Genomic DNA, 12,031 nt, shown 5'->3' on the forward strand with positions numbered 1-12,031 from the left:
TGATTTCAAACCTCCCATGTTAAGGTGCTCCTCATCAGACCTACTGATAATGATGCAAATTAGCCCTTACCTGACATGACCCACCATTTTAACAGTAATTGTACTTTTTAGGAAGCGTTTACATAATTTGGTCGATCATCATTCATTTTCTAACTTTTTTTTTTTCACTAAACCAAATAAAGACTTTCTGTTGTCTGTGATTATGTTACTCTTTGCACGTTTTTCTTTTGTCATGCTTTTTCTTAAAGTGGACAGTGAGTCTTGATCCTGCCAGTACTGACCGTGTGCAGACACCAGCGAGATGGCCACTTGCACCAACGTCTAAAGCATTAGTGGGATCCTTCATCACCCTGCATTCATTACAAAGATTTATATATTTTTTGTGTGAAAGCATCTGTCACCAGCCTCAAACTGAGGGGTTTATGTGGTGCTCTCCATTCTCCTTTATGTCACATTCTCGTTTTGGAAAAGAAAAATTATATCTCTAATGCCTTGGCAAGATGGGAGGGAGGGGTGTGTGTGTGTGTGTGTGTGTGTGTGTGTGTGTGTGTGTGTGTGTGTGTGTGTGTGTCTGTAACACTCAGTGCTACAGCGGCTTCACACCACAAAGACCTCCTCTTTGTCTGCTTAACAAAGAGAATTCAAATCAGAGGATAGACGGTTATGGATTGCTTCCTCTTTCTCCTGCCACAGAGATAAATGACAGGGATATGCATGCGCTCTCTCTCTCACACACACACAGACACGCAAACGAGTTTCCAGTCTCTATTGTCTCTGCATGTTTACTCAGACTTGCAGGTCATGCTGCCCGATGACGTGTCCCCTATTGGCTTCTACACACTGCTTTACATCCATTTGACAGTTGGTAAAACTGGTTTTTGGACTTCCAACAGAGGCTGGTTATCAGCGTGATCAGTTTCAGCTGTCACATCAGTCACAAACTCAGCTGATTGGATGATATGTACTTTTGTTTCGTGTAATCTGAATAAGCCGTTTGATGCCATGTTTTTCTACTTGCATCCTTTCCTCATTAGTGCAGGTTCGGTCTGATCTGGAGGGTTTTTAGCATGAAGAGCTTAACAGGTTTTGGAACGCTCCTAACTGTGAACCTCGACCCTTTGAAGCTTTTGACCTCCTCGTCAAGGGGTCACAAGGTTTTAGCCCCAATGCCGCGGTGACACCCAACACCTTTTCCCCAACCCCCACTTCAGCTGCATCTTAAACCAGAACGTAAAAACAAAAAGCCATTTAAACCGTAGCAGGTTTATAGATGGGACACACACCCAGTGAGCAAATACAGACCGCACATATTTGGCAGATCAGAATTTCAGCTGTGAGGAATCTCACAAGCGACAATGTGTTAAAACAGCAAAGGAAGGTGTGCACCCTCCTTCGCCTCCTTCACCTGCCCAAACTGCACCATTAACCCCTCTCTCATGTATTAAATTAGCTTCTTCTTATACGCGAGAAAACCAGTCAGCCATCCTTACCCTCCAGCTCCACTGCCTTCCGTTTCTTATGCTAATGCATTTGATCTTCCTCCACTCTCCTAATTAATCCCAAACTAAAAACAGTAAGCACATTTATCAGACATTCCTTCAGGGGGGTGCATGGTGGAGAGGAGGAGGAGGAGGAGGGGTGGAAACACCTCATCCCCTCTTAAATTTTAGAAGTCTCTCCTTCCCCATCTCTCTAATCTTATAAAAGCAACAGCGAAGATGAAGATCATGAAAGACGTTTCTGGAGAAACATAACGTCTGCCTACTCGGTCAATTAAACCTCACAGAGAAACATGAAAGCTCGAAATCAAACGAAAAAAAAAAGAATTCCCCCAACTTTTATCAGTTAATTGCTTTCCAGTTTCTTCCACTCATGTCAGCCTCTAATCAAAACGAGCGAGAGGAAAATGAAAGGTGAGAGGAAGGACTGAGCTCTGCACGGTAGGAGAGAGAGGAAGGAGCTGAGAGGGGAGACATGAAAGGTGAGTAGAGGGACAGTTTGTGTTAAGTCCCACCTAAGGGCCGGGGGAGTTTAATGTGAGTGTGTGTGCGTGTAGAGGTAAGAGGCAGCGAGAGGGCAAAGGTCAAAAGTCTGGAAGACAGGAAATTAGCCACACCTGAGGATTTACGGAAAGAGGCTGCTTGAAGCACTCAAGACCACTTTCAAGACACACCAGCGTGTCCGTCTGCGTAACACATCAGCTTAAGACACAAACAGATATTTTCTTTAAAATTCAAGATATGTCTGGTCCTAAAGCACAAACAACTGGTATATTTCATTTTTTAATGAAGGATCAAAAGTTAATAAAAAGCTGGATACAAATTGAGGAGACAATTGTTCCTGTGGCATTCATTCTTTCATTCTCCCAGCCACATTCTGCAGTCCATCTTCATATCAGGCTTATTCCCTCCCCCTCTACTCTCCCTCTCTTTTTTTCTACCCCCAATCCTTCTCTTGCGACATGGTGGGGCTCTGCTTGGCCTTCATCCATTTCTGTCTGTCAATTAGCCAGGAAACAAATCCCTCTCCATCTCTGTGACAGGACAAAGACGGCAGCACCACACCACTCTACTCCTCCTGACACAGGACGCTCAGGAGAGTCCCAAAGACACACAGACACTCTGTTCTCTACTCCATGCTGTGGCCGATAAATCCAACAGAAACACACGTGCTGATACTGCTATCCTCCGGCATTTAGAATCAGTTGGTGCGTCAGCTGTGTGATGTATTGCACAAAAGCTGAGTTACTGAGTCATCATCATCATCATCATCATCATCATCATCATCATCATCTTCATCCTGTGTATTGGTACAAGCCTGAGCAATGTAAATCTGCATGACACACTCTGTGTCAGTTAAGCTTTTAACGAGAAATACACCCTAAAATTGCGAAATGTTTTGTCTGTATTTTTTTCTTATTTAATGATTACAGCAAGATGCTTTCATGAGTATGAGATCCAGTTAAGCAATAGACAGGATATGAGGGTGAAGCTGTTTATCAGTTTTCTATTTGTTTTTCATTCAACCGGTTATTTCCTCTGACAGATCAGAGGAAGTAACATTTTAATAGGCCTGTCTCTCTCCTGCAGTGCAAACTCTGTAGGAAATGTGAAATTCAAATTATATATTATATTTTTATGTTTCTAAATTAAAATAAAAAAAAAAACAACAATATACAAGTTATATAATTTCTCCGTTGTAGTGCAATATCCTGAACATTTACAACAATGTTCAAACCAAGAGGAATCATAATTTAACTGGAGGTAATGGTGCATTTTTACAAGAGTCAGAAAGTGAGAAAGGAAGTCGGAAAACATGACCAAACATGAAGGATGAATAAAACATCAAACCAGGATCTATTCTGGAAACACTTTTCCTGCAATGGCGGTTGTTTTACAATGCAGACCTATGTTCCCACACTACTTACTATAAGTCTTTTGTTTACATTGAGATTAGCTGCCGAAATTACATACATTGTGCTTAATCTGAGGGCAGACCGGTCTACCTTCAGTTAGAAGTAATAGAGGCAAACGGGGAAGAGTGCGTGGAATGTTCCTTTAAGGTGTTTCAGACTTACCTGTCAGCGTCTCCTTGTCCAGACGACGTGTTTCGATGGAGTGTCTCCCTGACGGCGGCCATGCTGTCCGGCAGGCGGTTGAGGCGTCGCGTGTACAGACCCAAACCTCCGTCAGTCATGTAGCTGCGGAAACACAGCGAAGCACATAACATAATATGTTATGTTATATAGTCACCATGTAGCAGTTGTAAAATGAACAATTAAAGGGCTCGGAGAGGATGTGAAATTGTTTAGCACCAGTTGTCTAACAAACTCTTCTCTTCTTCTCAGGGCTGCTTTTGTTGTAAATAATGCAGGAGGAGCCGACATCCATCTAGTTTTCCGGCCGAGGCAAAATTCTCATCAATCAGGGCCGAAAGGTTGGCAGAGAGCTCCCACACAAACCAAACTATCGAGCTGGAGACGCATTTCTCTCATGTGGCCAGTGGTGAACAAGAGCAGTCTGTAAAGGAAGTGACAGCTCAGCAGACGGAGGATGAGTCTGTTCTTTATTCCTATCGCCACTCATCTACTGAGTCCAGAGTCCATCATCTACTCCAAGCTGGGATATTATGATGGAGTAGCTGAACATTAAGAGAAGCTAAAAATACACTGTATATGAAAGGGCAAGCTAAGTAGGCCATTCACTTCATTTCATAACGGAAATTCACATTCACAGGGAGTTGATTTATTGCTAGCTGGAGTCAGAGGCTGACCGTTAGCAGCAGTTACAGTCTGAAGCTGAATGCTGAGGCCGCGATCACTTACACAAACATTCCCATTCAAACTAAAACAACACTAACTAATTCCCCAAATATTTGCCCATGGAGGAGATTCTTAATGGAACTAAATATTGACTCATTTGAACCCAGGTGTAATTTAATGAAATGTTTGCTGATCTAAAGTTGAGGCTGGTGAATGCTCTCTGTGTGATGATTCTGTCTCTGCAGTTAAGGGAGTAGAGAAATAAGCCCAGCGAGCGTTTCGACCACTAAAACACTCTCTGTGTGTTATCTCTATGCGGATCTCAGCAAGAGGCAGCCAAGCACACACACACAAACTCACAGTTATACCTGCATGTATATACAGTAAACACAGAGCACAGTGTTTCCTATAGACAGAGCTCCTTTGTGCAACCTGCGGTCAAACAGAATCATCGTCTGAGCTGCAGATGACAGAAACTTAACGGCAATCACGAGTCACTCAGCAGAGAGCAAACCTGCGCAGAAGTCAAACAAACTGCAGGTCGGGCCCCAACTAAGGAAACAAAACCAGCTTAAAACATGACGTAGAGACATTATCGCCTTCCAAAGAAGTTATTGCAGAGCCACATTAGCATTCATTTGGAGTGTTTTTTGTGTCCACATGACGAACATAACTTGTGTACTATTATTATAGATCTGGTTTGGTCTCCATGAATTTTCTGAGAAAAATATTTGGTTCTTCAGCTGCCACACGTCATATTACTTCACCCAGCCGGCTGTTAACTTGTCTGTGGGTTTATAAGGGCATTTTTACCGGCCGAGTCATCAGGATATAATATTAGCGGTGCAAACCACAGATACATCCATGGTTGACATTTGTACCAAACGTGGCATATCACATTCATATGCTTACCAGCCACCTTTCACATCAGGTGGAGCGACGGGATGGTGGTGGCACTATCAAAGGCCAACATGGCGAAATTAGTTTGTGAAGAGAGAAGGAGCCTGCAGGCCAGAAACCAAAACAGTTAGCTAAAAGAGGCTAAAAAGCTCTGTAGCACTGAGGAGAAACTGCAGCGATGGGTGATAATTGACTGTGGTGATATAAAACAGATGTACTTTCTCACCACAACATGAATGCACTATTAAGGCTTTGGCTACTTGCTGTCCCTCTCATCTGGTAGCAGCCTGCTAACCACTACCAAGAGTCCAAACTAAACATGGAGATTCAGCATTTTTTTTTTTTTTTTACCATGCACCAGAGAGCTGGAACAAACTTCCAAAAGAAAGAGTTTTCTGGACATAAAATCCAGATGAAAAACTGCCGCCAGTATTCTTCAGTGATTTCTGTCATTTTACTTTGTGTTTTTATGCCATATATTGTATTTATTTATTAATTAGAGAGACAATTGACAAAGAAGAGAGTTCAACTCTGACAGAATATCCACTCTGAGGGGGGGTTAGCTGTCCCTTCATCCATCATCCCAAAGCAAAGTCACCTTGAAGATGGTGGGGTTGGTCTCACACACACACACACTTACACAAACACACACATCACTCCTTCGCACTAATGAGTAACCGAGCGACCCTGTCCTCCTGTTTCAGAGGCCTGTTAACCTGTGACCTTCTGCGGCAGGAGAAACGTGTCCAAACAAGACAGTTTATGGAGTGAAACTGTGCAGTCAGGTAGAATCTACACAGCCGTGCAACTAACAGAAACAAAATTTCTCAAGCAAACAAAGCTGCAGAAATATTGAACTTAGTCAGAATGTTTTCACTCTGGTACTGACAGGAGGAAATTCACAAAATGTCACGCTCCCCAAAACAAAACAAACATTCGCCTCGAGAGCTTCTGATTTCTGTTGATGGTTTAAGACACTGACGTACCTTTCTGCCTCGAACATGGTAACAAAGTTAGTCCAAAGCAAAACAAACACGTCCAGGTGAGGGTTGATCCCCGTTGATAAAAATCTCCAAAGCAAAAGAGCCTGTTTTCAACCGTCTGGCCACTGTCTGTTATCAGGTCTGAACCTGTGAGTGAGATCTGCTGTTATGTGAATATTATTAGCAGGTGAGAGCGTGTTTGATCATGGCGATAACAGAAGTGTGTGAACAGTATCACGGAACAATGAACTATGTATAGATTACGTGTCCATGCGTAGCCTGAATGTGTGCAAGTGTGTGTTAGTCTGTGGGAGCTCAGTGTTGGTATGCAGCCTCTCTCCACGGCTCCACATGCTTTTCCCTCCTGCTGGAGGTTGGGTTTGTCTGCGAAAGGTGGAGGAGGGATGGGAGGGAAGGGAGGGGGGGTCGGGGGAGGGCAGCGGAGGGGTAGATCGGGCAATATACCCCCAAGCAGAGGAGCTGGAGAAGGGGGGAGGTTCCTTGTCTCCCAGGGCCAGCGAAGCAGACAGGAAAAACAGAGCAGGGGGTTGGAGATTGGATGTAGATACTAAATGTGGTGTCATCAGTCATGCTGTCTGTGTTGTAGGACCGAGAGCACTAAATAAATTAAATATCAAGACAGATGAAAGCTGATCTGTTTATCTCAGTCTACAGTTGGACTGCTTATAAATGTCTAGTGCAACTAATGATTGCTTGTGATTGATTGTTTTTCTTTTCGTTTTTTGAATCATTAGTTTTGTCTACCAAAAATAACACAAAGACGAAAATGTAACTAATAATTTTTGTTTTTGTTAATTAGCTGATCAGGAATACATTTTACAATGTCACGAACACATGGCTGTATTGTAGTGGCAGTTAAAGGCTGAGTTAAAATATTCAAATATCATTTACTGTATCAGAGATTTTTACCTCCAACTTGAGTTTAACTGAATTTGTGCTGGATAGATATAACAAGAGGTGAACAATCTTTATTCTCTGTAGGTTACAAGCAGACCTACACTTTAATTGCCGTTTAAGTGAAGGTAAAGAGCTGAACAGTAGGAATCTAAATGACAGCTCCTCCTCTCTGGGTAAATATCCCACCCTTGTGTGGAAGAACCAGTTAGTGGATACAAACAGGCCTGTGAAATGGCCTGAGGCTGTGGAGAGGAGTGGGGGGAGGTCATCGGTCTGTTTCTGTTTTAAATTGTTAACCGATTGTGACGTCCAAATAACTAAAGAAATTGTTTTTAATCCCAGGTCTGTTGGTGATCCCAGCCCATTTTTTTTGTGCAATATTGTGTCTTAGGGCAGTTATGATGAAATATTAATGATACAGGGTTTTTTTTTCGATGTCTAGCATCTGTGCAACATTTTGCTGTAGAGTATGGTGCAAAATTCTTGGTGTGTATTTTATGTTGTGTATTGATCTGTACTGGATGACTGTTACATGTGTGCTGCTATCTTCCTTCAGATGCCCTAGACTTTTTGTTTTGTTTTGTTTATAATCTATTACATATTATAGAAAAAAATATATGAAATCGATGCTGAAATTAATCTGTATCTGCAGCCCAAACACTGTCAGATCATCAGAAAAAATGTTCTGGATGAAATGATTACATTTAGTTTGGCTCTCCTCACAGGTCTCACCCAGCACGGATATCAAGTTTTCAGAACAAGCAAATGGCTCTGCTCACCTGTATCCATCACTCACCTGTCCAGGTGTTGGCTGTGGCTTGGTCTTTGTTTGCTCAGCCACAGACATATCAAGTAATTCAACTGCACTTAGCTTGCTCAACCTCTACAGCTGCCTCAGGGTGGTGAATCAGTGCAAATCCATGGGGGCAAGAGGAAGTAATTCCAGTCTTTAGGAGATGGGATTTATATTCATCTTTCTTTGCTGAGCACACAGACTCTTCTCTATATTTGCATTCATTTGAAGTCAAACTAGTCCCTGACACATCTCTATGAGCCGACCCTTCTCTTTCTCTCTCTTCTCTCTCTCTCTCTCTCTCTCTGGATTTACAATAATCTGAAGGCCAGTTGGCACCTTTTACAGTCTCATCTGATAATGCTGATGTCAGCAGGAGTTTAAATTGCACAGTGTGTCAGCCAAGGTATGAAGGGGCCTGTTTCAACATGGACAGTGGCTTTGAGAGAGCAGGTTATCAGTATTACTGCATCTGCAGGCAAAGAGATGGGATACTTGTGGGATCTCAGCTATACAGAATTAATGTTGCTAATGCCACAGAGGTTAACAAGAGTGGGGATCATCTGGTAGGATGATCACAGGCAGGATTAGAGAGCAAGGAGCACTACTGCCCTCTTCTGGCAAGCTTTCACAGCCTCTGGGCTTCAATTACATGAAAACTATACATTAGACTATTTATCTTTTTTTATCCTTTCTTGTGTGGCAAAAAAAGAATACTGTCATTCTGTTTTGATTAACATTATGCAAGACATTTTAGAAGCTTATCTGTATGATAAATTTAAGCTGCTGATGCTTTCACACATAGTTGTCTGTGTTTGTACACACTGCTATGATAATGAAGGGAAATTAATAGTGTCCAAAATACAGTTTTTGGTTTATATACCGAGAGGTCAAAATAAAAAGATTGTCGACCAATTATGTTTTACCGTCCAAAATTACAAATGTTGTCTCTCCTTGGAGATTTTAGATTGAATTTAATTCAATCGACTTCCTCAAACACACTGCAAGATACAACCAAGCTTTTTTCTGAGAAAATGAGGGCTGCAATTAATTCAGTTAATGAGTTAATTTCATTTGATTGATCTATTTCTATTTTTTTTAATTCATTGATTCAGTGTTTTGTCTACAAAATCTGCGCACAGTGGAAAATGTCTGTCACAAGTCCCCAGAGTCTAGGGTAATGTTTGAATACCAAACCAATGATTCAAAAACAGACGGTGTTCCATTCACACTGATGAATCAAAGAGAAAAGATGCAAATGCTCTCACGCTGAAGACGCTGAAACCCACAAGTGTTTGGCATTGCTATTTGATGAATGAACAAAATTGCTTTGGATTAGTGATTTTCCTGTCGAGCATCAACTATAGCAAAAATCTTTCTGTAAGATTTGAAAATCTCCATCAGTGTAACCCACTTACCCACTGTTGACATCATCAGTGCGCGTAACGTTCTTGCTCAGCACGTCTCCATCGCTCATGTATCCAGTGACCTCCATGGAGATGCTGTCCAGGTCAATGTCCTCCCCAGCTCTGTCTGCAAGATCCACGCTGCAGATGGCTCCACCCCTGCCGGCCAGCTGCCGTCGGAGGTGCCCGGGGTACAGGTAGCGTCCTCCCCGGCTGCCATAACTGTTCCCCATAGAGGGGGCATCGCCTGCTTGCAGACGGGGGCTGGACTGGCCCAGTCGCCATGACGACAGTGAAGGACGGGTAGAAGTGAGGCTGAGGATGCTTCGACCCCCTCCGCTGTTGTTGCTGCCACCACTGCCGCCTCCGCCACTGCTGATATCTGTGGTGACGCTGCCATCAAATGTCGTTTCCAAGGTGCTGAGCAGGGAGAGAAGGAGACATTTTTTTTTATGTTTTCTTATAACGTTACTTCATTTGAAGTAGTAGAAGAAACCATAACACAGCTAAGAAAACAAAGTTAGCCATCAAAGACATACTTGTATTACTTAAACCTCTCAATGGATACAATGGAAGGTGTAATGACTTGGATTACAATTTCTACCAGTAGTTTCACGTTCACAGTACAGATAAAAAGTCTTGTCAATTGGTTGTCTATGACTGTCTTACATTGGAGATCACACATTTGGATCACCACCAAAACAAGATCAATTGTTTCTTGGCTAGAAGCAGATTTGTCCCGCCAAAATTCACAGAAAGATTTTTAGAGTGAGAATATAGAACAGAGTAGATTTCTGGTAATTAAACCGCCAAACTGCAAGTGGAAACTGCATAATCTCCTCAGTGAACACACAGAGAAACAAAAGATAAGAGAACCTTTGTGATGATCTAAGACAGGAAAACAGGACATATGAACCTCACAACAGAGCCTAAACTAAGCCCAGACAGCTGGGTCAGCACTGAGAGCAGAGGTCAAGATTCTGCAGGAGGGAACGTGACTGGAGCTAAACCTGAATCAAAGACGACCTGAAAGACACGCTCAGCGATCAAAGTAAAAGATCCCTCAAAAGGGAAAACGATGAGACAGCAACAATAAAAGAGGTAATACCTGTAAGCCTAGGCAGACACAGTCTGCTGACCACAAGGCGGTTCAGTCACTGATTTAAATCCCCAACAGTTAGCCTGATTTGGCCTGTTTGCCACTCAGCGCCGTAGCAGCCGTTGTAAGGCGCTACACTGTGATGATCCCCAAACAGTAGAGTTTTGTTTTACACTGCGACAAAGTGTTATATATACGAGGTGAAAAGGAATCCTTTAGATAAATCATTTTTAAAGATATTTTGTTGCTTTCATTTGAATGCATTGACAAACTACCAACACTTGCCTATTAACTTTTTCTTAATGTGTAAAGCATGTGAACAACATGGCTTATAATGATAATTATACTGCACTTACTCTGTTAACTACCAGATATGTGATGTAACCTTTTACAGTAGAGTTTAAATCACATTTTATTGCATTTTACAAAGTTTACAGTACACAAGCTTATATCAAAATAAAAGTGATCAAAAGATATTTCTGGAAATAAAGCAGGAAAGAAGTTCAACACCTAGCTTGTTATATTACTTAACTATAAACTTCTCAAAAGCAGAGGGTGTGTCCATTTGTGTGCAGCAGTTAAAACCAGCTGGGAGAATTTGATTCCTTACCTGTGTGAGACCTGAGTTCCTCGCAAGCTGGACATGGTCTCCTCTAGGTTTTGCCGCAGGTCAGCAATGTTTTTGACGGTGCGCAACCGCCTTGTTTCTGGGTCTTCACCTGCACAAGACAAAAACGAAACAAGCTTAAATATCTTTCCCAATACAATAAGAAATAATTCATCTGCTCCTAACAGAGAAAAATGCTGAACTGTAATTGATCACCCACCTGATAGGTCCTCGATGGAGAGCTGGCTGGTCTTGGTGAAGGAAATGTCTCCGCCTATTCCTCCTGAGCTGATCTCAGGGTTCCCTGTTCCCTCGGCGTCTGTTTGGGATCTGGGGGAAAAAAAGGGATCAAAGAGGGGGATATCATCGATTCTGAATTATTGTGCATTTAGTGGGAACCTAATATTTAGCAAATTGTCACGAAAGAGGGATAAACCTGATTAAGAATTAAATCTGCTCTTTTGCGAGTCTTGTGACCGGGGTCCAAAATGAACGCCTACTAAGCTCCAAATGCCAGTAGAGGTTGTCTTTGAAGGATCAATCAATACGGTACACCCGCTGCACTGGCTGGTGCCTTTTGAGACGATGACGTTTGAATGCCTCTGTTATACACAGCCTTTGGGCAGTGCCTGATCCTAGACTTTGTCCTTGTTGACTGGAGTACACTCTCTCTGAGTGTGAGTCAGTTAAAACCACTGACTGCCTCTGACACTGCACAACACAACCAAGCAGCATCTAGATGTTCCTTTGACTCCTGGTCAAGTGAATTAATATTTGTTGAAACTTCAGGTTATTTTGATTAAAAAAACGCTTTTTTTTCTCTTTCCTCTGGTATTTCAGTCCTCAGCGTTTGAAGTTGGAATTTGAATTGATTTCACTTCTCATTTCTTTCCTTTAACTGTCAAACATACTCTTTCTGACAGGTGGAGGTGCTATAATCCTGCTGGTAATGGTACATGACAGGTATACAGCAAAAAAAGAACACTTCCGAGCACTGATGATGGGGGGTGTTTTGTAGGTTGGGTTGGTTGGCTGCAGGTCAGGATGTACAGAGGGAGAAAGGG

The 12,031-nt window shown here is 42.4% G+C and overlaps 1 protein-coding gene across 13 annotated transcripts in view; it reads right to left on the reverse strand.

The window, feature by feature from the left end:
* Positions 1 to 12,031, reverse strand: part of nav2a (neuron navigator 2a) — a 224,772-nt gene that overhangs the window by 42,085 nt on the left and 170,656 nt on the right. For all 13 annotated transcript variants that reach the window (XM_030413783.1, XM_030413781.1, XM_030413779.1 and 10 more), the window contains 4 exons: positions 11,188 to 11,297; positions 10,971 to 11,079; positions 9,274 to 9,681; positions 3,578 to 3,700 (listed from right to left, as the gene is read on the reverse strand). In XM_030413783.1, coding sequence (XP_030269643.1) covers positions 3,578 to 3,700; positions 9,274 to 9,681; positions 10,971 to 11,079; positions 11,188 to 11,297 — 750 coding nt within the window. The remainder of the gene's footprint in view (positions 1 to 3,577; positions 3,701 to 9,273; positions 9,682 to 10,970; positions 11,080 to 11,187; positions 11,298 to 12,031) is intronic.

The sequence above is a fragment of the Sparus aurata genome, chromosome 4 (genome assembly GCF_900880675.1).
Source record: "Sparus aurata chromosome 4, fSpaAur1.1, whole genome shotgun sequence".
NCBI classification, from domain to species: domain Eukaryota; kingdom Metazoa; phylum Chordata; class Actinopteri; order Spariformes; family Sparidae; genus Sparus; species Sparus aurata.